The 25,915-nt window shown below is 34.7% G+C and overlaps 3 protein-coding genes across 4 annotated transcripts; 2 read left to right on the top strand and 1 right to left on the bottom strand.

The window, feature by feature from the left end:
• The first annotated feature begins 721 nt into the window (after positions 1 to 721).
• LOC147406657 (U2 small nuclear ribonucleoprotein auxiliary factor-like protein) lies at positions 722 to 10,710 on the top strand. 2 transcript variants are annotated; one of them, XM_086434789.1, is made up of 7 exons: positions 722 to 1,005; positions 2,573 to 2,693; positions 4,795 to 4,956; positions 6,134 to 6,183; positions 6,552 to 6,684; positions 10,225 to 10,291; positions 10,374 to 10,710. In XM_086434789.1, exons 1-7 carry the CDS (start codon positions 808 to 810, stop codon positions 10,420 to 10,422), a joined length of 780 nt encoding a protein of 259 aa, XP_086290915.1. In that variant the 5' UTR covers positions 722 to 807; the 3' UTR covers positions 10,423 to 10,710. The 2 variants fall into 2 exon arrangements, with proteins under 2 accessions (XP_086290915.1, XP_086290916.1); XM_086434790.1 differs by having other exon boundaries at positions 727 to 1,005; positions 6,137 to 6,183.
• A 1,294-nt stretch (positions 10,711 to 12,004) lies between these two features.
• On the bottom strand, positions 12,005 to 13,572 carry LOC147406656 (uncharacterized). The gene is made up of 2 exons (XM_086434788.1): positions 12,762 to 13,572; positions 12,005 to 12,462 (listed from the first exon to the last, which is right to left on the bottom strand). The coding sequence occupies exons 1-2, from the start codon at positions 13,535 to 13,537 to the stop codon at positions 12,399 to 12,401; spliced, it is 840 nt and encodes a 279-aa protein (XP_086290914.1). The 5' UTR covers positions 13,538 to 13,572; the 3' UTR covers positions 12,005 to 12,398.
• Positions 13,573 to 22,008: 8,436 nt separating this feature from the next.
• LOC147406655 (Tetratricopeptide repeat (TPR)-like superfamily protein) lies at positions 22,009 to 25,226 on the top strand. Its single transcript, XM_086434785.1, has one exon. The coding sequence runs from the start codon at positions 22,260 to 22,262 to the stop codon at positions 24,399 to 24,401; it is 2,142 nt and encodes a 713-aa protein (XP_086290911.1). The 5' UTR covers positions 22,009 to 22,259; the 3' UTR covers positions 24,402 to 25,226.
• Positions 25,227 to 25,915: the final 689 nt, after the last annotated feature.

Genomic DNA, 25,915 nt, shown 5'->3' with positions numbered 1-25,915 from the left:
TACCAAAACAAATCAAAATTCAGAGGGGTATATTATTATACGATTTCCCCACACCTTTTTGGGATGAGACTAGTCCCTATGATACTATGACCCTATGGAAACTTCCCAACGTGCATAGTGTAAATCAGAAGGTCACTCAATTTTGAACACATGACTGTGAGGTGCAAACAACTATCACTAATTTTAAGTACACCTCATGTAATATTATTATTATTATTATTATTTTTTGAAGCAATTAACACTAGAAATCACCACTAATCATTGGTAAAAATAGTAGGTAAAAGTAATTCATAAGTGGGTAAGTCCAAAGACAACTTTATAAGGATGAGTAGATTAGTAGTAGATTATCTAAGTAACTCCTTAGAGTACGGGAATTCGATTCAACCTTTAACACCCTCATAAATGGAGTAAGGATCCTGTACTTAAGAAACTGTCTACTTACCCAATTCCATATTCTATTTCCAATCCATAAAATCACCAATCAAGTTGATATTTGTAGACCCCGCAAAGTATACGAACATGTAACGTGGACAACAAAAGCGATATGAAGTTGGGTACTTATTCAACATCCTGAAGTACAAGATCCTAAAAAAACCAAAAAAACAAAGCTTCGCAGCACCTCTTCTTCACTAGAGGGCTGTTGATATGAAGTTGGGTAGTTATTCAACCTCCTGAAGTACAAGATCCTCACTTGAAAAAACTAAAAAAAAAAAAAGGCTTCCCGGCACCTCTTCTTCTTCTTCTTCTTCTTCAATCTTCTTCTCTGGAGGGCTGTTGCAGAGAGAAATAGTGGTGAAGTAGTCAGCCATGGCGAAGGGATTTGAAAGCTTCGATTCCATATTTGGGGAAGTAATTGCAGAGTGGGAGAGCCCAAGTTCTCTTCCTTTGAATCCATTTCTCTTTCATGTCCACTCTTTAGATGCTTCACGCCTCAGAATCCATGTCACTGATTTCCATTCCTACACTTGGGAATCCATTCGATCGATTCAACAACTTGAAGACTTGGTGAGCTCTTCTAATCTCAAATTACTTTTTTTCAATGTTGTCTAATTTGCTCCAATCGACACCACAACCTTGAAACCTGATTTCACATTTTAAGCCCAAGAGAGAAAAATCCACATAAGGAAACGTGTGGGTTTATCATAAATTCTCTGAACTTTAATGCCTTTTTTTCATACTTATTTGCTCTTCTCAAGATTGTGTCTATTATCTTCAGAAAATCCAAACCACAACCATGAAACCACCACTTTTTAAGCCCAAGAAAGAAACCCCGCACAGAAAAAATAGATGGGTTTATCAGAAATTCTCTGAACTTTTTTATGCCCTTTATCATAATTTGCACTTCTCAAGTTTTTGTCTATTATATGCTTTAATCCACACCACACCCATGAAACCAGATATCAGGTTTGAAGCTCAACAAAGAAACCCTCATAGAAGGAAAATGTATGGGTAGGAAATTCTCTGAACTTTAATGTCTTTTGTCATATTTGCAATTCTCAAGTTTTTGTCTATTATTTGCTTTAATCCATGAAACCATCACTTTTTAACCCAATGAAGGAACCCCACAAAAGCAAATAGATGGGTTTGTCAGAAGTTCTTTGAACTTGAATGCCTGTTGACTTGCAAATTTGCACTTCTCAATTTTTTTGTGTATCTATTATCCACTTTAGACCACACCACTACCATGAAACCATCACCTCTGAAGCCTAAGAAAGAAACCCACGTATGAAAATATCTGGGCTCCTGTACTTGAATGTCTTTAGTTATCCAATTTTGCATTTTCTCTAGTTTCCGTTTTTTATTTGTTTCTATCCACACCACAGCCATGCACCCAGAACCTTTTAAGCCCAATAAATAAACCCCATATAAGAAAAGTATCTGGACGTACCAGAAATTCCGTGTACTTGGATGTTGTTGTTTTTTGTCTCAATCATTTGTGTTAGGTACTCTGTTCTTAATTAAGCTGTAGATGGTGAATCATCAAATAGATTTTTTTTGGTTCTTTTTTCTTTTTGAGGCTTAGAATGAGAGTACCTTTGTTGGAGTTGAATTATGACTTTTTATGGCATACTGGGTTTTTGTTTGCTTGTATCAACTTTACGCACCAAATGAAATTAATATTAAAGAAGAGAGTTATTTGCTTCAAATATTTCAAGGGAAGCCCTAAAATGTGAATAATTCTTTCCATGTTTTCTGAAATATTTGCCAAATTTCTATACTTTGTAATAGGCTTTTGGTATTTTAACATTTATCAGGGAAGGATTCTTGGGATCTACACACCAAAACTCTTACCAAGATGGTGGGTTTAAGCCTAGATCCAAGTGAAGTATTTTGGATTGTAGCTCCCGAAAACATTTTACCTTTGTAGTTCATTCCCTTACTCTTAAAAGCTTTGGAAATTGTTAAAGAAAGGGTGTTTTTTGTACTCTAGCGTCAATTTCCTACTTCGAAAGATTAGAGAACTTCTCTTGATTAAAAATCTTTTCTGCTGATATTGGTGTTGGTGCATCATGGTTTGACTTAGTTAACATAGCATCTACAAAATATGACAACTTATATTTCTTTTGTGCAGAGATATGATATTGGGGTTGGTGGTCCATGGTCTGAGTTTGTTGATTATCTTATAACATCTATAAAATCAGGCAATGTAAAGCTTGTTTTGGGAGGTCTTGTAGCATCCACAAAATCTCCTGGTGAGTGATTTATTTATCTGTCAATTATCAGTTTTAATTTAAGGCTATTGAAATACTATAATTCATGTAAGGATGAGTGATGCACATTTAATCCTCTCAATCATTGTTTTGATATGCTACCTTGAAAAATAAGGTTGTTGGCAGAATAATACTGTAAGTTGTGTAGAAAATAATGATGGAAACATAGCCTTCACATTCGATTTGATTAAACAAAGCATGAAGCTGTGGCGAGAATGTGATGTCTTCTAATTCTATATTGGCTCGAATTCTAGCGAATTCAGAACAATAACAACAAAAGTTGTAGGTCGACAAGTAGAGTTGTCAATTGTAATTTTCCAAAGTTAGTAACAAATGGTTGTTGTGATTACTTTATTGTCCTCATATAAAACAAAACACAGTCTGGCAGCAATAAGCTTTGCTTGGAAAAAAATAAACTCTCATTCTAGCATGGGTTCATTCAAGATGATTCCTAGAATGCACAAAAGTACTACTATGACCTATAGGAAGGCCATGGATCATTGATTAGGAATGAGGAAGAAATGTATTTGAACAGGATATCTGGTTCACTTGAAGCAAAAGATTCTGAAAGTAGTTCTTACTTGATGAGTCACAGGCTCCAATGGTAAATTTGTAATTATTTAGATTGCCACTTGTTTGATTTCAAAGTTATTTCTTACCACTTTTATTTTTTTGGGATTAATTTTAGATTAATTAAATTTATTATGTACTAGTTTTGAGTTGTCTTTTGGTTATTTTAGGAGTTTGATTTGAGTCTGAATCCACGTTATTTTTCTTTAGGTCTTATTTGGAGGTGTTAAAACTTGTCTTAGTATGTTGATTTTTGTGTCATTTGAAATGTTATTCAGTTACCTATCCAACTAGCAATTTTTTTTTTTGTTAATCCGATTAAAATACTGATAGGATATCAATTTTACGTGGGATCTGCATCTCAAGGTGAAAAATGTCAAAGTTTAAGTCATGTTAAGATTCGGGTTTAAGTCAAAGCTCTCTTCTTGAGACTTCTCCAGTGATTGGATATGGTGTGAAGCCATCTTTTGGTGTGATTCTAAGGTAGTTTTTCTTTCGTTTCTGTTATCTTTTTCTTCATCTTTTCCATCTTTCACCATTATTTTTTTTTTGTTTTTAACTCATCACTATTAAGAATCCTCTAAGCCCATCAAAAAATCACCCAAACCTATCCTAGTGCATATAAAACCTACTAAGACTCCTTCAAAATTCAGATCTGAAATCCATAATCCACATCCACACCCTTCAAATCATCCTTCCATCAGACTTAATCCTATTCCATACCGCTAAACCTAATTACAACAACCTATTGAAAAATTTTGCATTTCACATACTCAATCAACCTTGTTGAAACCTTTCACAATGGCCAATAAAACATGTTGGGCCTAAAACCTTTTCTTGAGACCCTTCTATAATTTATCTTTCCTCTTCTTCACCTACCTAGTCTTTCCTCCACTCTTCCTCAAGTAAAACATACTTAAAACCAATAAAACCTAGGTTGTCCCGCATCAAAAAGATTCTGAAAGTAGTTCTTACTTGTTGAGACCCTTGACATGGTCAAAAACCAGTGAGATATCAATGTTGCATTTTTTGTTAACTGCAATTTTTTTTACTCTGAATATCCGAGAACTTGAGATTACATGATGCAAACAATATACAAAGCTATTTTTATCTTTAAAGGATACTCATAGTTTTTTGCTTTTGCTCTTCGTATAAATATTCAAATCAATTGATGTAAATTAAGTTATGATAAAGTGCTGACTTATTAATTACCCTATTTAGAGGGTGTTGATAGAGCCAAATCTTTGAATTCCAGTCTGTTTTTAGGTTTAACTTCACCATCATTCAACAGTCATCGGATACAACTAGTGTTACTATTGTAAGCAATGGTTAGAGGAGAGAGATGCATAATATTTGCATAAAAGGTCTGTCTCTTTCTTGAGAGCTTCTTGCAGAGATAAAAATAGAAGAGGCTCATTGTGTGGAGATTTGTTTAAATTGTGGAAAATTTTATAATCCTTACACGTTGGAAGGTTTTCTGATGCGTGTAGTTTGTGAAATTCTGGTGTTTCAGGTGCGACCTATGCAAAATTGATTGCTCATAAGGCCAAAGGAATGCCTATCATCACTTTCTCACTTGAGAGACTCACAAACTCATCTGCTAACGATGCCATGGCTAATTTATCAATGGAGCTCTTCAAAGCGTTCAAAAGCAAGCAAGATGGAGTGGTAAAAGGTTGTAACATCGGCCTCATAGAGGAACTTTACTTTTATTTTCTCTTGCATAATCTAATTAATAAAATTATAGTTCCTATGCGTTCTATTAGAAAGATTTTTGGCTGTTACCCACATTTTCCCAACTAATATTCTGTACCCTCAATTCTGTTCGTGATCCGCCTATCATCCATCGAATTATTATTGGTGATAGTCATAGTAATCAAGTTCGGATTTGGCAATTATTCGGTTGGAGTCAGTTTGGATAAATTTGGGAAACAAAACAGGAAACAATTCAGACGGAGGATATACAGAAAAAAAAATGGAGCAGAGGGTAGAAAAAAATGTCAAATTTGGATGGTAAGAACACAAATCACAAAATAGTGGCTTATTAAAAGGTTGAAATTGGGTGGACCATGATTAAAAATTATCTAGATTTTGTATGTATTTGAGTTTGATTAGAAAGTTCAGAGGAGCTCAGAATATCTGGTTTTTAGCTTTAAATTAATGTGTACAACTCCTTCGTTACTGTTCTTTATGGCCAATTCTCCGACCCTAGAAACGTGGCCTTTTGGCTAAGTTAATTCGAAGACCAGACACCCTCAATAAACCTAAATTATAAACTTTAGTTGCAATGATTTATCATTTTCAACATTCATCATCACAATTGTGTCATTGGCAAACTGAGGTTACGAAATGTTTGGTGGACCTCTATTCCACGCTCTAAAACCAGAGATCATCCCCATACAATAATCTTGCTCAAAGTCTCTCCCACAACAATGTATAGGAAACGGTAGTGAGGAATGAGGATCACCTTGATAGACCCTTTAACGTCTGAAAAATCTGGTTAGGGATCCATAAACCAAATTTATGTACTCATTTTCTAATCTTAGCCCATCCAAACATTTCCTGTCCCACCCTTGAAATAGTAAAAGCACATAGGCTATCACTTCATTCTCGATGCCAAGACCGTGGAGATGATGTATAGATCGGACCACTTGGCTTATTTGCTTGAAATCTTTTAAAGATTCAGCCCCCCTAAATATTTATTTGAGGATATCTATTTCTAATGTTTCTCACTTAAATAAAGCGCTATGTGTTCTTTTTTAGTTTTTGTTCTTTATACTTTGACTGCACGCAGATAAATGTAATTCCTTCATTTGAATTGTTTTCTAATGTTCTGATTCTTTTTTTTTCAGCAGAACAGGAGCGCTCCTATCAGTTGACAAAAATTATATCTGCTGAACGGGTCTGTCTACTTGTTCATAGCCATGTTGTACTTGGAAAAAAAAATTGATTCACTTTGTTGGTTTGAATTATATTTGCAGTCACCTACTCGCGTCCTTAATTCATTGAATTCACCATGAACATTTGGTTGGTTAATCATTTCTGATTCCTTTATTCCTATAAATTACGTTTTTTGACACCCAAATATCGGAGGATGGCTGAAGGTGCTGATTTGCTAAATTGGTTAAAGTCTGTGATTGTTGATACAATGACCTGGGTTCAAAACCCACCTTCATCTTCTAATTTCTAACCACCAACTTGCTTTCTTATCACGAACAAAGAATATTAATGCTTTTATTACAATCTAACTTGTTTATCTCCCTTTATCAGGACAAAACTGAGAGTCTTCAAAACCAACTTGACCTGGCTTTGTTTTCAAAGAAACAGAGGATGCGAAAGTTGACCACATCAGATAAAGCGTTGCCTATTGCTACTGCAGTTTCTGACTCACATGATTCTAAGGGTGAGTGGCTTTATTTGTCTAGTGTGTCTATGTTATTGGCTAAGATAGGATTTTGGCTTTGGAATTTTCACTTTAGATTGGATAGAAATACTATGTGCAATATAAAAATCGTGCCATATTACTGTCTTAGCTACCAAGTTGGATGCATGGTTTTAAATTGACATATTTTCAAAACGTATACTGAAATATCTCCAGTATACGAGGGATAAGAAGGAAAGGTTACTTGAATATTCTATTTCCACAAAATATAGTTTATATATATATAGGGTCAGGATCCCTTGACTCCTAAGAACGACTCATGAAAAAAACGCATGATCCCAACCCTTTAAATGCAAAATCCAATGGTTGAGATTTATCCTCGTGATAAGTATCTCCGAGATTTGTGTATCAAGATACTCAAAAATCTCAACCAATGGATTTTGTGTTTAAAGGGTTGGGAACATTTGTTTTTTTTTTTTTTTTTTTCATGAGACATTCTTAGGAGTCAAGGGATCCCAACCCATATATATAGATTTAATAAGTTAGTAGTAAATAAGACATGTAATCTATGTTGCATGGATAGTGGATTCTTCTAAATGGATGAAGTATCCATGTTAGACATGTCAGATTCTGATATGTCTCTTCTAGATTTTTCGCCTCTTTACTTAAGTGCAACTTGTTAGCTAAAATTTACATTAAGTTTACTTTATTCCTATTGAAGTTTACAACGTAGCAAACATGATATACATATATGTATTCACTTCTCTTTGTGTATATTGTGCAAGATATCCCTTTGTGTAACTTATCACTATTCTTATTATTGTAGAAGAGAATAATTATATTTCAGTGATTTAAAATATACTTATGACTTTCAAGTCCATGAGACACCTATTTTGGTGCCGTGGCTTCTGACTTGTATTGGTACTAATGTAACATAGCATGTAATAGGGAACCCAATACTTATGCTTAACAATTAGTTTATATAAACCTCACTGGGTTAATTACGTTATTTTTTTGATAGATAAAGAAGAATTTATTGAAAGAGGGAAAAAAGAGGGGGGTCGAGTAGACCAACGCAAAACAAAGAAAAAGAAACAAAAAAAAAAGATCTGCAAGCAACAAAAAACAAAACAACAGATTCTCACGACAATGAACAGACCCTGTCCCATCTCACAACAAAATCTTCAAAGAAGATCCCTCTAAACTCCTTATAGAGTTTACTCCAAGAAAACAAGAGCTCCAAAACAACCAGTACTACTCCTTCCCTCGTTGCCTCTTTCCCCTAAAAAATGCATTGATTTCAATGTTTCCAAATTCCCCAACAAATTACCGATGGAACCAGGAACCAGAGAGTCCGTTTTGAAGATGAGAAAGCTACTCCCCACAACAGCCAAGACTCTAGAGTTGACTTAACATATTTGGGAAAGTAACCCACAATCCCAAACAAAGATAAGAAGTGCGACCAAACGTGATGAGCCACATGACAATGAATGAGTAAGTGGTCCATCGTTTCCGCCTGAGATCTACACATACAACGCTGATTTGGTGAAATAAAGCCTCTTCTAATCAACTGATCCATAGTAGCAAGTCTGCCCAAAGCCGCCATCCAAAGAAAAGTCGAAATCTTCAGAGGAATCTTACCACCACAAACCAATGTATAAGGAAAAGACATAGTTGAACTAGGAGCAATACAATCATACAGAGACTTCACTGTAAATTTCCCGTCCCTCGAACCTCCCCACACTCTTGATCATCCGAGGAACTCTCCATACTCCTATTCTCCAACATAAAAGTTAACATCCCAAGGCTATCCCCTTCCCAATCATTAAAAGATCTCCTGAACCCAAAATCCCAATTAGCCACCCCATTATCCAAGCTTCTGAAGCACGAGATGACCTGATTTTTTTTCAACGACAAGACAAAAAGATCTGGATAAAGGTCCTTAAGGGGACCGTTTCCACACCACCAATCTTTCCAAAATCTTACCTTACTCCCCCTCCCCACCTTGCATTTCATATTTTTCTTGAGATACAGACTTCTTCTAAGGATACCTTTTCACACCCCACACCCCGTCAACCTTTTAGCTAGACCACTCTCCCACCCATTATCATTCACCCCAAATTTATCCACAATAACTTTTCTCCAAAGACTCTCTTCTTCCTCCCCAAATCTCCAAAGCCATTTTCCCAACAAAACCGAGTTCATATGACCAAAATTTCGGAAACCTAAGCCCTCATTCCTTTTAGGCAAGCATAACTTTCTCCAATTTACCCAATGGTGTTTTCTCTCTCCCTCTTTACCATGTCATAAGAAATCCCGGCAAATTTTAATCAATTGCACTTCCACGTTTCTAGGCAAGGAAAACAGAGAAAAAGTATAAATAGGAATACTAGCCAAGACACTTTTAATAAGAGTAATCTTCCCCCCTTTGGATAAAAACTTTGCCTTCCATGAACTTAGTTTCTTTCTCAGCCTTTCAAGAACCGGCTCCCAAATTTCCTTGCTATTATAACCCATACCCAAAGGAAGCCCCAAGTACGTGGACGGCATAACTCCCATCTGAAAACCTAGCAAAGCTGCTGCCACCTTCACCCCATGTGGTTAAGACAGTTAATTTTTTGTGCCGTCTTGGAATGTTTTGCCCGAGACTCGAATGAAACATTGACCCCGAAACATTCAATGTATAGGATTGTTTTGCTTGAGATAGCCTCAATTTTTCTCCCGACTAAAACATTGTCTCAAGATGAGATTTTAAACCTTGGTTATGACCTCCATACCATAGGTTCTAAGTCAGCTATGTTATTTTACTTTATCCACTGAAATGACATTATTATTATTGCTGACAAACCATTTACCCCAAAAGACCGATCTGATGGGGAAGGTGCAATTATGAATATAAGAGGGTCACGGGTTAAACTGGGGCACGATACGTGAGCACGTGACACTCGGGAGCGGAGGCGGATAACCCAACACTCAACACTACCCCTCACCCATAAGGGTGGAAAATTCCTTCAAGGAGACTTGAACCTATGATCTATATGAACCTAGCGCTCTGATATCGTGCTGACAAACCATTTATCCCAAAAGACCGATTTGATGGGGAAAGGGAGAATTATGAATATAAGAAGGTCACCGAGCTTAACTGGGGTATGGCGTACCTGAGAGTGAAGGAAAATATACACTCAACTCTCCCCCTCACCCATGAGGGTGGAAAATTCCTTCAAGGAGACTTGAACCTGTGACCTATACGAACCTAGCACTCTGATATCATGCTGACAAACCATTTACCCCAAAAGACCGATCTAATGGGAAAATATTCACTTTTTTTAAAATTTTTTAATTGGGTTGTTATAAGTAAAAGTTGGGGTGCCAATAGAAGCTCTGTTTTTCAATTCCCTAATGTTGTAATATGTTTGTTTCTACTTAAGATCATATCTAACTTCATTCACCATTCTACCATATGCATCATTTTTAATTTTAAGGGAGCTGTTAATATTCCCCACCCCCCTCTCTTGGAAGCGTTGAATGGTAAAATATTTGTGTTTACACTCCCAACTGCAGAGACACCCCAGACACAAGATTCTCCGTCCACAAAAGTCAATCACCGGGTTGTCCCTGCCCATCGCAGGTAACATATAATCTTCATTCTTCTTGATCACCTCGATTCAATCTGATGCTTCACTTGCATAATTTCTAATCTTGTTTTGCAGGGCAAAAGTGCGAGGTGTTCTCTTGGATGACACGGATGAAGATAACTAAAAGGTAGAATTTACAACACTTGACATCAAACTACATCTTACGATATTGAAGTTTCAGGTCCCCTTTGAGAACCTTGATTTTGATTTACAACGCAACGAAACACAAATTAAACGAATAGAAAGAAGGGTAGGAGTCTGAGTAAGTAACCAGTGGCTTACATAGTACATTGAATACACATTTTTCTTGTGCAGTTTGGTGATGTAGTTCCACCAGATTTCATTTGAATGCTTGTAAATGCAATTATTTTTACCATTAGTGGTATATTTTTCTCTTTGTAGTTTTAGATTATTTCATCTGATCAATAGAAATGCAGAAGATGACACATTATAGATATCTACATCCTTCCCTGCTCGATCTTCTCCATTGTGTTGGTTCAGTTCGATGATTGTTTCTGCAAGTTTAAAGCTTGAACATAGGTCCAACGAAGAGAGGGGACATGTTCCAACTGGACAAAGTTTTTATTAATGTGTTGTGTTACCCTCAGGGTTCCAGATTACTACTCTCACTAGGTTTAGAAAATTCGTCTTGACTCGCAAACTATAGCACAATAGCTTGTTTAATGATCCGATCATCATTTATCCCAAAATTTGTGCTTTTCTTCTAGCTGGGTCAGTAGTCAGCTGCCCTAGTTGCACGTATCCAAACCATCTCAATTGATTTTGTCTTAGTTTCTGTCTTATTGGGGCAGAAGTAGTGTCGTCTAAATTGTCTCTCATGGAAGTAGGCACAAGAGTACAAGTAAATATGTTTGGAACTGTGGTTACTCGATACATGTAAGTTACACTTCAAAGTTAAACATAAATATGAGACTAAACACATCAATATATGCCTGAACGCTTAGACGAAGAATCCATAAAGAGAATGGTGTCGTAGTGACTATTGAATCTTCTTTGCCCACCCTTACTATGTTCCATGAGCTGTGGATCGAGTTTGAGCTCCTAATCACTGGTTCATTTGTTGATGTAGTATCTACAATCCTACACAATGGTATCATACATGAAAGTTGGACATGTTTTTTTAGCTAGACAAGCAAGGTGGTTAGTAGTCAACATGAAGGTGGGTTTTACAAGGTTTAAACCAAGGTTGTGGGATCTACACTGCACATGCCTTTCCCAACTTAGCTAATTTGGACATTACTTCAAACTAACAAATACAAATTGGGTTTTTCGAACATCCTTGGATTTCGTGTTTCACCAATTACAGAATCTCTTACTCCTTTTATGAAAGCATTAGTACTTTTGTATAGTAAAATCACCTAGAAATTATGCCCTTGTATTTTATTCCTTAAAATCAAAATTTTTTTTTTTCTGTTTCTACGAATTTATTGATCTAAATTCAGAATACCCATTTCAGAAAATCTAATGACAAGCTTGGGTTTTTCATAAATTTTTTTTTTCTAGGGGTTTTCGGGTTCGAATTGTTCAAGAGATGTTTCTATTACAGGGGTGGTTTAGGCTTCTATGAGTAACAGATAACTTGCTTCGCGGAAGCAAGGAGGATTCATATGCAGGAATTAGGTATCCATCAAGGCTTCAATTACTGGGGGAGTGGGGTTCGGATATTTGCACATAGAAAACAAATGTTTATCCCTCAAGTGAGGAAACCAAACAAGAAAATTCCTTCATTTGTCATTAATTCAATCCTGTTTCAGATTTCCCTTTATCAGAACCCACTTTCATATATATATATATATATATACTTCACCCCCTCTGCACCAAACTATTTAAAACAAAATCTAGAGTTCTCTCTAGGATTTCCAGGAAAACAAATCCATGCGTATTTTCGTGGCTTTTGTCCAAATTCTCCAAATGATCGAACCAATCACTCAAAAAATTGCAAGATTAACAACATATGTTTGCGATGACATGCCTGGGAATTTCTTATGGTAGTTACATGCCATTTCTAAGTAATATTAGGCGGGTAGTTTACATTTATATTTATATGGAATCCCTTTCAAAAGAGTCTAGTCTTTCTTTCTATCCCATGCTTCTGCTTTTCTTGGTGTTGAAAAAGGACCAGCAACTCGGTAACAGTTCACCACTGCAACAAATAACAAGAACACTGCTTTAGAACTGCTGATTCAATTATCCTAGAAAAAAATTATTCAATTTTAACTATAAAACTGAAAATACTGAAAATGTCTCTCAAACTCAAATCTACCTTACACTATCCCATCCCCAAAGGTTGAAAAAAAAGAAAAAGAAAAAAGAACCCAAAACCATCTTCTTAGATCTCTTTAAAAATCACTTACACTAAATGAAATAAGAGGAAAACTAAGGTAAGATCAATGAGACCATGTGTATTGTTATGTTTTATTTTCTTTCATGAAAATAAATGACCTGCTATTGCTATTGCTGGTATCACTGCCTTTCTTGCTTTCTCCTGCAACTAAGAAGCTTCTTTTCAACAAGTCCTTATCAAGGCCGCTGCCATTCTCTCCCCCGATTAATGGAGGCTTTGGCGATACTTTTGAACAAGTACCCATTTTCAAGCTCGTTGTCTTCTTCTTCTTCTTCAATCCAAAAGTTGGAATGAACATCTTAAGAAGAAAAGTTCCACTGTCGTCCATACTTCTAATCCTCGTCATCTCCTTCTTCTTATTCTTTCTTTTTGTACCTCGAATCGTAGTATTCTCATTGGATTCTATCATTTCTATCACAGTCGTTGTTGTCGATGGCTGCTGCTCGATCATATCTTTCAAAGAGAGCTCGTAAGAATTCTCGGGCATGTTCTTGACCATCTCCATCAATTGTTTCCGGCCTCTAACTATTGCCTCGGTTCGAGATGTCGGAGAAAGGAGTTCATATTGGTGGTTGTAAGGACGATGGTGTGGGTGATGCAATAGAGCCGTACCTTCGGTTGGAGGACTGCTCGTCTTCCATAGACGTGGTGACATGATGTTAGACTCATCTTCCATATCAACATTGAATTCGATCATCCCACCACATGGATCATCATATTTCTCAAAGTTTTGAGACGATCTTGATTGAGTCAATGGAGCACAATAAATTGCATTTGATTTTGATCGATCATGATCGCCATCGTCATTTCTTCGACCAAAGGGATTGGTCAGATATGCATGATTTCCGACGAATCCTCGCTGAAGGTCAAGCATGGTTAGAGGGGAAGGTGGGTTGAAGGAGAATGAGACTTATGGTTGTGGAATTTGAGGTAGTAACTTTAGGACCCCAAGTCTAACTGTCAAAGTCAAAAAGTCAATGTTTCTAGATGAAAGACGTAGGCCTATTTTCTTCCCCTTAGACTTTCCATGCAAAATCCTTAGTTTAGTCTCAAATCTTAATGACTTCTCATGGAAAAGTGCCACTTGGCATACATATATATATAAATTTTGTTTCGTACTTCAAACCTTGGTGGACTAACTTTTCGAAAATTAAGCTGACTAGGTTGCGTTTGCGTAGGCTTTGGATCATGGACTCTAGTTTTCCACTTATCAAAGTCGTTTTTAGTGTAAAAGCCAAAAGTAGGCCAAGAAACACAAAGGTCCTGTTATTTTCAGCTTCATGAGTCAATTTTTTTTGCTTTTTTAGTTTTTAAGCTAAAAAAGTCAGATAAATGATGTTCGTTTGGGCTTTTTTGACCCCTGTAAATTTCAATTGAAGCCCAAAAGTAGCTCCTAAAAGAAGTTGCTCAAGAGGGACTTCTTCAAATGGCTTTTGTTGGAAGCCAAAAACATAAAAACGGTTCAAGTGTAATTATCAAAATACCCTTTATCTTTAATCAAATTTCCAACTAAACTTAACCTTAAAAAATGAAATGAGATTACTAAAATACCCTTCATATTTATCAAAATACCCTTCATCTTCCAAAAATACCATTCATCTTTAATCAAATTTTCAACCAAATTTTACCTTAAAAAACAAAAAGGAATTATCAAAATACCCTTTATTTTTAATCAAATTTTTAACCAAACTTAACCTTAAAAAAGAAAAGGGAATTACGAAAATACCCTTCATCTTTAATCAAATTTTCAACCAAACTTAACCTTAAAAAATAAAATAAAATTATCAAAATACCCTTTATCTTTACCAATTATCAAAATACCTTTCATTTTTAATCAAATTTCCAACTAAACTTAACCTCAAAAATAAAATGAAATTATCAAAATACCCTTCATTTTTACTAATTATCAAAATACCCTTCATCTTCCAAAATACATTTCATCTTCCAAAATACCTTTCATCTTTAATTAAATTTCCAACCAAACTTAACCTTAAAAATTAAAATGGAATTACTAAAATACCCTTCATCTTTACTACAAAGATCAAAAGTAATTCATCATCACTACTTTATTACCAAAACACCTTTCATCTTTATGTGGATGTTAGATTGTATATTATGTAGGTATTTTCTTTATCATATGTTCATTTTTAAGAGGAGATGCTATCGAAATTTCAATAGAATTATAAAATTTATAAATTTATTAAAATAATTATTTTTATAATTTTTTAATATAAATTTATTATATATATATAGTGTAATTATATATTTATTAAGGTATTCTGCTAATTTTTTGTGCATTATAGGTGCATTATCAATATTAAGGGTATTCTGATAATTTTATAAGAATCCAGCAATAAAAAACTGTCAAATGAACATCAATTTCTAGTTTATGTGCTTCTGTAACGAACAAGCTTTTGTTGGATGTGACTTTTTAGGCTCTAGGCTTTTACTTCTTCCAGAAGCCAGCTTCTAGAGTTGGAGCTGGCTTCTGTAAAGAACAGACCCAAAGTTACCTAAACCCAATTTGAGCTTTTGTGGGAACCGAAGAAAAAATGTGGAAATTTTGGGGCAAACAATTGATGTTGTAATCATAACTGTTATAGAAATGACTCGAAGTGAAATGATTTTAGCTTATTCCACCTCATCTTCAACTTCTTCATAGAAATTTATGTTTTTCATTTTTTTTTCTTATAAAAAATCTTCAATCTTCAATTTTGTCTTGTTTTGTGCTTGAAATCTTCAATTCTCGTCACAGAACCTTAGATCATTTTCCTTGGGATATATAAAATCATAAATCTTTTTATTGTGTATCGCGAGGCAAATGATCTACGATTATGTGATGAGGGGTGTACGGGTGCATATGTTAGAGTGGGGCGTCAAATTATCATGACTCTTGTTTTAATTAAACTTGATTGGAAAGACTAGATTCTTTGAAATTGTTGAGAGAAAGACGAGAAAATGTGTTGGGCTGAGTCAAATAACTTTTACAAATGGTTTACGGTAAATTTCAAATACGTCCCTTCCACATGACCGCCTTCCTAACTCTCGTGAATTTCGAGAGGTAGATAGTACAACCCTAGTGATCTAGATTCAATCGCGATCGATCAAGCACTTAATTAACTCATAAGTACCCTTCATTAACTAAGCTGACCCACCAAGGAACATCCCACGTGTAGCAGTAGTAGCTTATCTCTAGAACGGAATGAATCCTAAGAACGACTAAAATGTCATATATCTCAAGAGCTAGATCAGTTCCCAATGAACAAGTTATAATTGGCTCAACAAAAATGGATGTAATTGTACCTAAAAAAGTCATTCAGGTTCGAGCTCTTGTTCTTGCACATGAGCACTCGCTAACATTCCTTTGTGCTATAGTTTCATTCAAGTCGATATTGTACTTGATCCACGATCAGAAATGAAACTCAGTAAGTAGGCATTGAATCTATTTCTGTTGCTTATGCTTATGTGGGAGCAACCTAAATGAATCTGTCTCTACACGGTATCTTGTACCACTTGCACTTGTTTCTAAACTTCAATTTGTTCCTACCGAGCCGACCTCTTTTACCTATACATTAATCTTGAAATTACTTAAGAATTTAAGCATATTTTTTGCAGATTTGTTTTTAAAAATATTTACAAATGATTTGCTAACCACCAAACAGAGCCTAAGAGTAATGATTATTAGTGAAGGAGCGTCTGACGTCGTAAGACTTGTTGGTTCCAATGTCCCATCATAATGTTCAGCACTTTGCATTAAATTATTAAAGTTAGTAATTTAATTTTTTTATTTTATTATAAAAACAAATTGAAATAATTTCCCCACTAGGATGACCCCTCATGGACACGGCACGTGGAAAAAACAGGTGTAACTCGTGTCCCAAGTGATAGCATAGACAAAACAAAAATAGGGTTTTGCCTCCCCCCACTAATTTTAAAAGAGTCAGACTATACTTACCAACTTAGTAAGATTTCAACTCTTACTAAGGATCATTGACCTTACCTTGTACCATCCAAAAACATGATCCAATGCTACAAGATTCTAGAGGATATTTTTTTTTTTTTTTAAATATTATTTTTCATCGTTGAATTTTAATTTTAAATTTGGAAGTTCCGTGGAAACTTGATAGTCTTTTATTTTCAAAATCTTGGATTAAGCCCAAAAAAATTGTTTTATTTTATTTTATTTTTGGATATGAGTTTTTTTCATGAAATCTAGAGGGTTTTGATGTTAGATTCCCAATGTGATAGTACATTTGAGCAAAATGACCTTTAGTAAGACTTAAAACCTTATTGAGTCAGTAAGGAAAGTGTTTTACATTAAAAAAATTAGGGTTTTGTATTTTATAAATTTTGTAAAAAAATATATAAGGAAATGATATGATCAAGTATATTTTTATACGTCCAAACTCATTCCATGGAATTGATATATGAATATCCTATTTTAGTAATGTAGCAAATATGCAGAGTTGGTTGCCCGTTAGCAAATTGTTGTAAATTTTATCCAATGCTTGGTTGTTTTCCATTGACCATCAGCTACAAATAATCATAAGTTTTATCAGATTGATTGCCTGTACTTTATCAATCGAAAAGTTGTACACGCTTCCATAATTTTCCTTGAGAAATGTTACAAAACTTTTTTATTCAAAAAAATCGTTATCAAGTATTGTAAAATTTTGCGACAGAGAACTTTGCAATGCCTTCTATGATAAGATGCAAAATAAAACTTTGCAAGTAAAATTTTGTAAATATTATGAGCATTTGTTTCATAGAAATAAATATTTGATAGTTGGATGATTTGTATTGACCCTAAGAAGAATTTAATTTTAGGAGGACTATTAAAAAATAACAATCATTCTAATCTAAAAGTGAATTTATCATAATTTTAATATCGAGGATATCCCATTCTTTATGAAATATGATTGATGATTGGTAGCTTCTGCATAATATTTGTATAGGGTAAAAATGAATTTGATTTGGACCCTATACGTGTCAAAATATGTGATAGGTTTGGCGGCCAAGCAAAGGAATATCCGACGCTACCCAAACGTGTGGTATCTAAGGAGTTTGTCAGTTCTCCTCAGCATGGAGTAATTGAGCTAAGTTGAGTTTCTGCCCATCCCAGGCATGGAGGGACAAACCATAGTAAAGTAATGGAAAGAACTGTCCTCATATCAATCACGTTCGGTTGTAAAAAAATCACTTCTTATTATAGAAGAATTTTTTGTGAACAAGTCCAAGGATTTAGAAAGAGGATAAATCTATGATAAACTCTAATCTCCATGAATAAGGAAATTGATGACATGACAAAGTAGTCATTAAGGAACTGGACTGACCTATAAATAGGGGAGGAAACATTGAGTGAAAGGATTTTTGGGAGGGAGTCAAAGTTAATAGGTATTATTTTCTGCAACTCCCATTGTAATGTGAACATCAAAGGGTGTTTAGTAAGTACCACACCAGTACCCTGTGTGTGCGTGAATTAGGAGAGCCCATCATTAAAGAGGTTTGAGTTGTATGTTCGAGATAAATCAACATAAAAGCCTTTACAATATTTAAAAAAAAAAAATACTAGTTATAAGAGACAATATAGATTCTATAAAAACAAATAAATTTATCGACTACTAGGTCATCTAACAGCTCAAATATAGTTGATATAGTTGAGACACGATCAAAAAATGATTTTTGGGGGTAGAATCCGTGGCGTCAAACTATTGGGATTCCGATTTTTCTAATTTCTTTGATAGTAGAATGTGAGAAATTACCTTAATTAAAAAAAAAAAAATAGTAATATACATAGATTCTCTTAAATAAATAAATTTGTCTTTAAAATTAAAATATATTAATTAGGGGAGTTGAGGTAATGTCTTACGTAGGATGTCTTGTCCTTATATCATATATTCAATTGTTAATTTAATAGTTTGCTTATTCTAAGTAAAAATAAAAATAAAAAACGAAAATAAGTCAATATTATTTGTCCACGAAAGTGATTGTGTCAAAACACGTGTGTGAGAGGTAGACGTAGGGACAAAACCCAAATTGGGGTTTGTTTGTCGGTTCTCCATAAGAACGCGTAGAAATGATTCTAGTCAAACTTGAAACTCCTCTTGTAAATCACATTCTATATTTTTCAATAAAATCTGAAAATCATTAAGTCATTGATGTGAACAGACACATATTAATGAGGACAGCATCACGTCTTTATGAAATATAATGCAAAAGTTTGCAATCACAGTAATTTTGCAGTATTTTATCTTGCAAGTGCTTCTTAGTAACTCTAAAAAATTCTCGTAAAATTTTATTAGAAATTGTAAAAATTTCATAAATAGTTTTAGTTAGGGGTATCAATGGGCCGGTTCCAAAATACCGTTAAAAAACATGGGTACCCATTGGTTGTGATTCTCAAGAATCGAATAAGAAAAAAAGTATTTCAAATCATTATAAAACTTTTATCATTTCAAGAAATAATATATTATTTACAAAATTATTAACTTATTTATAATTTGTTATAATAAAGAACAAAATTAATAATATTTTTTTCAAAAATAAAAGTTCATCTTAGTTAAAAGTAAAAAAAATTAGAACAGATAACTCATATTAAACTCCAATTGATAATTTATATGAAAAATTGAAGAATTTTATACAACATGCATTAATTTTGAAATAGAATAATTTCTATCAGTTTGATTCCATTTTAGACCCGACTCTAATCTATTCCAATAAAAAGAGAACTAGAATCGAGGTTTTTGGTTCCGATTTCGATTAAATGGGTACCCATTGATATCCCTAATTTTGATTTTAATAAAAATCATTTTTGCGCAAGAAAATAATACTTTCCTAGACATGTACCCTACACACTTACAAGTGAACCTATGTGTTCAGTGTATTTAATTATATGCAATTTCAACTATAAAAAATTATAAATAGTAGTTAAAATAGTTGATAGCATAATGTAAAGCCACTTAATAAATAAATAAATGTTGAAAGAAGAAAAAAAAATCTGCAAGGTAAAGAATTCTTGTCCTATTAATTTCTACCATAAGATTGTTTTGTTTGAAGTAATAGACTACATAATCGTTCTATAAAGTGTTTCTTATCTTTTTGAAAATGTCAAATGTTTAAAACTAAACACGCCATGTTGTATCGAATATGTAATTATGACTTATTCTCAACTTGTGTAATCCCAAACTTAAGAATCCTGCAAACACAATGAACTATTTGACCTTCCCTAAAAAAGGGAGAGGTCTTCAATTCAAGCCCCCTCGTTGGCCACTCACGTGAATTTATCCTAGTTTATTTGGTATGTGTAATTTGTGGGGTATTGCATGTATCGGGGGATTTGGGTGACATGTGGTGTTCTAAAAGGTAAGTTGACTCATCCTTGCTACTTGGTCTTACTGGTTTGAACAGCCCCATCATAAAAAACATAGGCATGACAAATATTTATTTAAATATCATTTATTACGTATTCAACATGTTACATATATAAAATTGTGGCATTTTTGATACAACATCTATGTGAACATAGTGAAATCCTATAATGTGTTCAAATGGCCCTTCAATCGTCTAGGGTTCATGATTTAAATAAGATTTATTTATTTGTTTCAAAACTACTTTTTGCCTAGTCAAAGGCTTCACAAATGACTGGTTACTGAACTCCCAAATTTCAATAGGCCCCCTATAATGTGTTCAAATGGCTCTTCAACCGTCTAGGGTTCATGGCTTAAATAAGGTTTATTTATTTGTTTTAAAACTCCTTTTTGCCTAGTCAAAGGCTTAAAAAATGGCTGGTCATTGAACTCTCAAATTGAAAGTCCCCCCTCTTTTTAAACTTCTTAATTTTGTTCTCTATAACTTAATAATGATTTTAGGTCCTCCAATTTGGGTGGGTGCGGACTACCATATAGGCTCAAATGTTACTTTAGACCTTTAGGGTTCATGGTATGGATAAATTTTAGAAAATTACAAAAACTTAGAAAGGGATAATTAGAGAATTTTTAAATTTAAATTACGTTGACCAATGGTTAAATGCAATATATATACATAGGGGTTGAGATCCATTGACTCATGAGAAAAAGACATGATTTAACCGTGAAATACAAAATCTAACAACCAACATTTGTATGCATCTCCATAACACACATCTTTGAGATACTTATCTTACGGATAAATCTCATCCAATTGGGTTTTGTATGTAAATAATTGGGATCATGTGTTTTTTCCACGAGTCACCTAATCCTGAACCAATCCCTCCTCTCCCCCCCCCCCCTCTTTTCCACGTACTTGAATTGATCAACACACATTTAATATTTGATGATGGAGCTACCGAGTATATATATATATATATTGAAGGATTTGATGATGGAGCTTCGATGATACCTCCTGCCAAATCTAGTCATAAAAAGTTGAGTTGAAACCTATTATATGATCTTAAATTTCTATCAGACTTAAATTGATCAATACATTTAATATTTTATTATTATTAAATAGTAACGGAGCTATGATTGTATTTTCAAGGTACAATTTATTATAAAAAGTAATTGTACTTTCTTAAAATTATGGGTAGTTTAGAATTATCACTAGTTAAGTTGGCAGTATTAACTTTATCCCCTTGCAAAATGCAAGATTAGGTTTATCCCCTTGACCATTGTAAGTCAACATTGCCTTTTCCTCATGATTTAATAATGAAATTTTGATTTCTTTTCCTTCAAAATGCCTTTCAAATACATAAATTACTAACTTAAAATTTCACTGTTAAATCATTAAAAAAAAGTAACGTTGACTTACGATCAAAGGGTAAATCTAATCGTGCATTTTGCAAGGAGGTAAACCTAATACCGTCAATTTTGCATGAGGTGTTTTTAAAATAATCTAAAATTATCAATTGTAAATTGTGAAGAGAATGTATTTTTTTTTTCTAAGAGAGTAAATGGTGATGAAGTAAATTAATGTTTAATTATACTTTTTATTATTTATTATTATTATTATTATTTTTATCGTGTATATCCCTACTCTTCAAGTGAGACTAAAGCCCTATGAGCAATTGGTTTAGTCAAGGGTCAACAGACCTAGAGGGTGGCCCCAAGGAATTCATTGCTTCGTGGGGTTTGAAACATTTGACCTACCCTTTTGAGAAGGTTATAGGACTCGACTTGCTACTAAGCCAACAGACCTTGGAGGATGGCCACAAGGAATTACGCATATTCATATATAATTCAATTTAAAAGCATTTCACATCCCTAAAGATACATTTAAACTATACACATTCATTCGTACTCTACACTAGTCCCTAAAGACCACCGACACCAGAACAATGATTTTCTAATTAGAAAGTCTTTACTCGGTCAATACTCGGCTGACGTGTTACGGATACAGGATCATAGATTTATTTCTTCGGGACAAATGAATAAATGCAAATCCCCATAACAGATCGTTCCCGTGTCCGTAACATGTCAGTCGAGTATTGACCGAGTGAAGACCTTACTATCAGCACTCAAGCCATAACTATGAATTAAGAATCATAGCCATGTACTTCATCAAATAGTGAAGATTTGAACTTAAAATCCCACTCTCAGTCCCACCCAAATGCCTTCCATTACATGGGTGTGAATGCAGTCTCTCTACTTAACCGTCTTCTTCCAAGAACTACCCATCAACCCAAAACACTACCCACCAACACCAATTCCATAACCAATACAATTCTCACTCTCCTCAACTCTGGTCGCCTTAAAAAAGCTGTCTCCATCCTCTTTGCTTCTCCTCTACCCTTCCCTCCTTCCCTATATGCTCGTCTCCTCCAATTATGTTCGTTGAATCTCGCCATTGTCGAAGCCCGTAAGGTTGAATCCCATCTTGTCACCTTCACTACCAACCCACCAATTTTTCTTCTCAATCGTGCAATTGAAGCGTATGGGAAATGTGGTTGTTTGGAAGATGCCCGTGAATTGTTTGATGAAATGCCTGAAAGAGATGGTGGAACTTGGAATGCGATGATTACGGCCTATTCCCAAGGTGGGTGCACTGATAAGGCTTTGTTATTGTTTTCTTATATGAATAAAGCTGGAATTTCTGCTAACGAGATCACATTTGCGAGTGTTCTTGGGTCTTGTGCTGCGGTTTTAGCTTTGTTTCTTTCGCGACAAGTTCATGGGCTTGTTATAAAACATGGGTTTTGTTGTAATGTGATATTGGGGAGCTCATTCGTCAATATTTACGGGAAATGTTTGCTTATGGATGATGCACGAAGAATGTTTCATGAGATTCAAAACCCAAATGCTGTTTCATGGAATGTGATTATCAGGAGGTATCTTGAAGCGGGTGAAGAAGATGAGGCTTTGGTTATGTTCTTCAAGATGGTTGGGGCCGATTTTAGGCCATTGAATTTTACATTATCTACCGCTCTTATTGCTTGTTCAAGTATTTTAGCAATCAAGGAGGGGTGGCAGATCCATGGATATTTAGTTAAACTTGGGTTTGAAGAGAATGAAGTAGTTATGAGCTCACTTATTGATATGTATGCAAAATGTGGTGGCTTGAAGGATGCTCATCGCCTTTTTGATCTACCTTGTTCAAGGAACATGGTTTCTTGGACTTCAATTGTTTCCGGGTATGCAATGTGTGGAAGAATCGAAGAGGCACGGAAGCTCTTCAATGACATGCCGGAACGGAGTGTGGTATCGTGGAATGCAATGTTGGTGGGATACGTACGGTTTCTTAAATGGGATGAGGCCTTGGGTTTTATTATCTATATGTGTAGATCAACCAAAGGTATTGATCATGTGACTCTAAGTTTGATTCTTAATGTGTGTGCGGGGATATCAGACGTTGAGTTAGGGAAACAGGTCCATGGGTTTACTTACAGACATGGGTTCTACTCGAATATCCTTGTTGGGAATGCCCTTCTTGACATGTATGGGAAGTGTGGGAGTTTGAAAAGCTCTAGAATTTTGTTCTTTGAGATGGGTCGTTATCGGGATAGGGTCTCATGGAATTCTTTGATCACGAGCTATGCTCGTCATGGGTTGAGTGACGAAGCAATGAGAATGTTTCGGGAGATGCAATGGGAAACAACGCCAAGTGAGTTCACTTTCAGTACCCTCCTCGCGGCATGTGCAAATATCTTCACTCTTGAACATGGGAAACAAATCCATGGGTACATGCTTAGGAATGGTTATGAGATAGATGTCGTCGTCAAAGGAGCTTTAGTTGACATGTACTCTAAATGTCGTTGTCTCGAGTATGCAATCAAGGTGTTTGAAGGAGCAAAATCGAGAGATTTGATCCTTTGGAATTCCATGGTTTTTGGGTGTGCTCATAATGGAAAGGGTAGAGATGTTCTTGAACTATTTGGATCGATGCAGGATGAAGGAATTAAGGCAAACCATGTCACCTTTCAAGGTGTTTTGCTTGCTTGTATAGACGAGGGATTTGTTGACTTGGGTAAGCATTATTTTGATTCCATGAGTGGCAAGTATTGCATTATTCCTCGATTGGAACATTATGAGTGTATGATCGAGCTCTTCAGTAGATATGGATTCATGGACGAGCTCGAGGATTTCATTCATAAAATGCCATTTGAGCCAACTGTACCAATGCTGATGAGGGTCTTTGATGCTTGTAGAGAACACAAAAATCCAAGGTTGGGAGAATGGGCTGCAGAACAGCTTAATGAATTAAACCCTTTGACTCCATTTCAGTTTGAGATCCCCTCAGAAAAAAAATTGAGCAATTGTGATGATTAAATTGCAGATACAAAGGAATTATCTTTGGCCTAGAGTTGAGGATGATACATTGGGTCTTGACGAAACTGAATGTTGTCGACTGGGAAGTTTAGATTGGAATTTCAGATACTTTAAACAGGTAATCTTGCAATCAGGAACTGATGATCAATCCTTGGCGCAGTTCTGGGCATCTTAAAGATGAAAAGTGAGAGTAAGAACTCCTTTGCAGAGGATTTGGTTCTGCAGAAACTATTAAATGCCCTTATCACGGAGACTGACATTCTTACCATTATGAACTATGCATTGAGATGAAGTCAGTTGTTGGTGTGCTAGATCAATTTTTAGACATTTGGGAATGTGAAGTTGCTTTTATGAATGTTCTTCGGAAGTTGAGTGTCGGAAAAAAAATCAAAGATTGCGGAAGAGGATTATAATTCTTTATTCCTCGCATAATTCTTCCTTCTTCAATAAAATCATTACTCGCCAAAAAATGAAAATGAGAACTTGTGGGATTTTTACACCGTCTTACAGAGATAATCAGGATGCTTGAAAGCAAAATTCACTCCATGGGAGTCAATTGCGAAGGTGGGCCAGAATTCTAAGAATGACTGAATTCTACATATTTTGATGTTCTAACAATTTTTTTTTTGTTTCCTATAGAATTTTAAGTACTATTTTACTTACTTCTCCGAACTTTAAACTGAATTCTTTTGTTTGCTATGTAAGTAGCAACTATTTTAATATTTGTTCAAATTATTGCCATGCTTGTACTCCATACCCTATAGTTAGACAGAAGTAAATGTAACATAAGACTAGTTTGCTTGACTTTACATTTATATATATATTTCAAGAATTTGATAAAATTCTTTTTTCAAATACTTCCAGTTTGATTATTTTGTGTCCAATCGAAGAAGGGAAATAATGACTTAGATATTAGGATATCCCTTGTTGGATATCTTCTCACTTGAGCACAATGTCAATTATCCAAAAGACACTTGGTATATCCATACAAGTGTGGTAACTTACAATCGTTATCATCATCAAAGCTTTATACCAAAGATTTACTTAGCAAAAAAAAAAAACCTGAAAGAATTGGGGTTCGTTGAAGGAATCTTTTTCTTCGAAAATTCTATGTAAAGTCACATCTTCTGTTATTAAAATAAGATAAATAAGGAATATTTCTCAACTTTGCCAAATAGGTATTTTAACAAGAGGTGAGATCCTTTACTACTACTTGGTAATCATCAAGAAATCTACTTGTAAATCGGTATTATTATTATTAATTTGCTTATTCAACCTCATCTTCAATCTCTGGCCTGAAACATTGATTTTCTTGTAAAATAATCCGTCCTCTTCAACCTTATTCTATATTGTTCTTGAGGTTTTCAAGTTGAAGAAGATAGCACGTTGAGGTCGACGATGAGAGTAAAAGTATTTACCATAAAGGGGTTTTTGGCAAGAGATTAAATAAGAATACCATGGCATTTAGGTTATTTATGTTACTCTACAAGAAAATACCACAGTCAAAAGGATAT

This window comes from Akebia trifoliata, chromosome 3, assembly GCF_017979445.1.
Source record: "Akebia trifoliata isolate Shusen 1 chromosome 3, ASM1797944v1, whole genome shotgun sequence".
NCBI classification, from domain to species: domain Eukaryota; kingdom Viridiplantae; phylum Streptophyta; class Magnoliopsida; order Ranunculales; family Lardizabalaceae; genus Akebia; species Akebia trifoliata.
The sequence above is the reverse complement of the archived record's forward strand: the minus strand, read 5'-3'. Positions and strand labels throughout refer to the sequence as shown.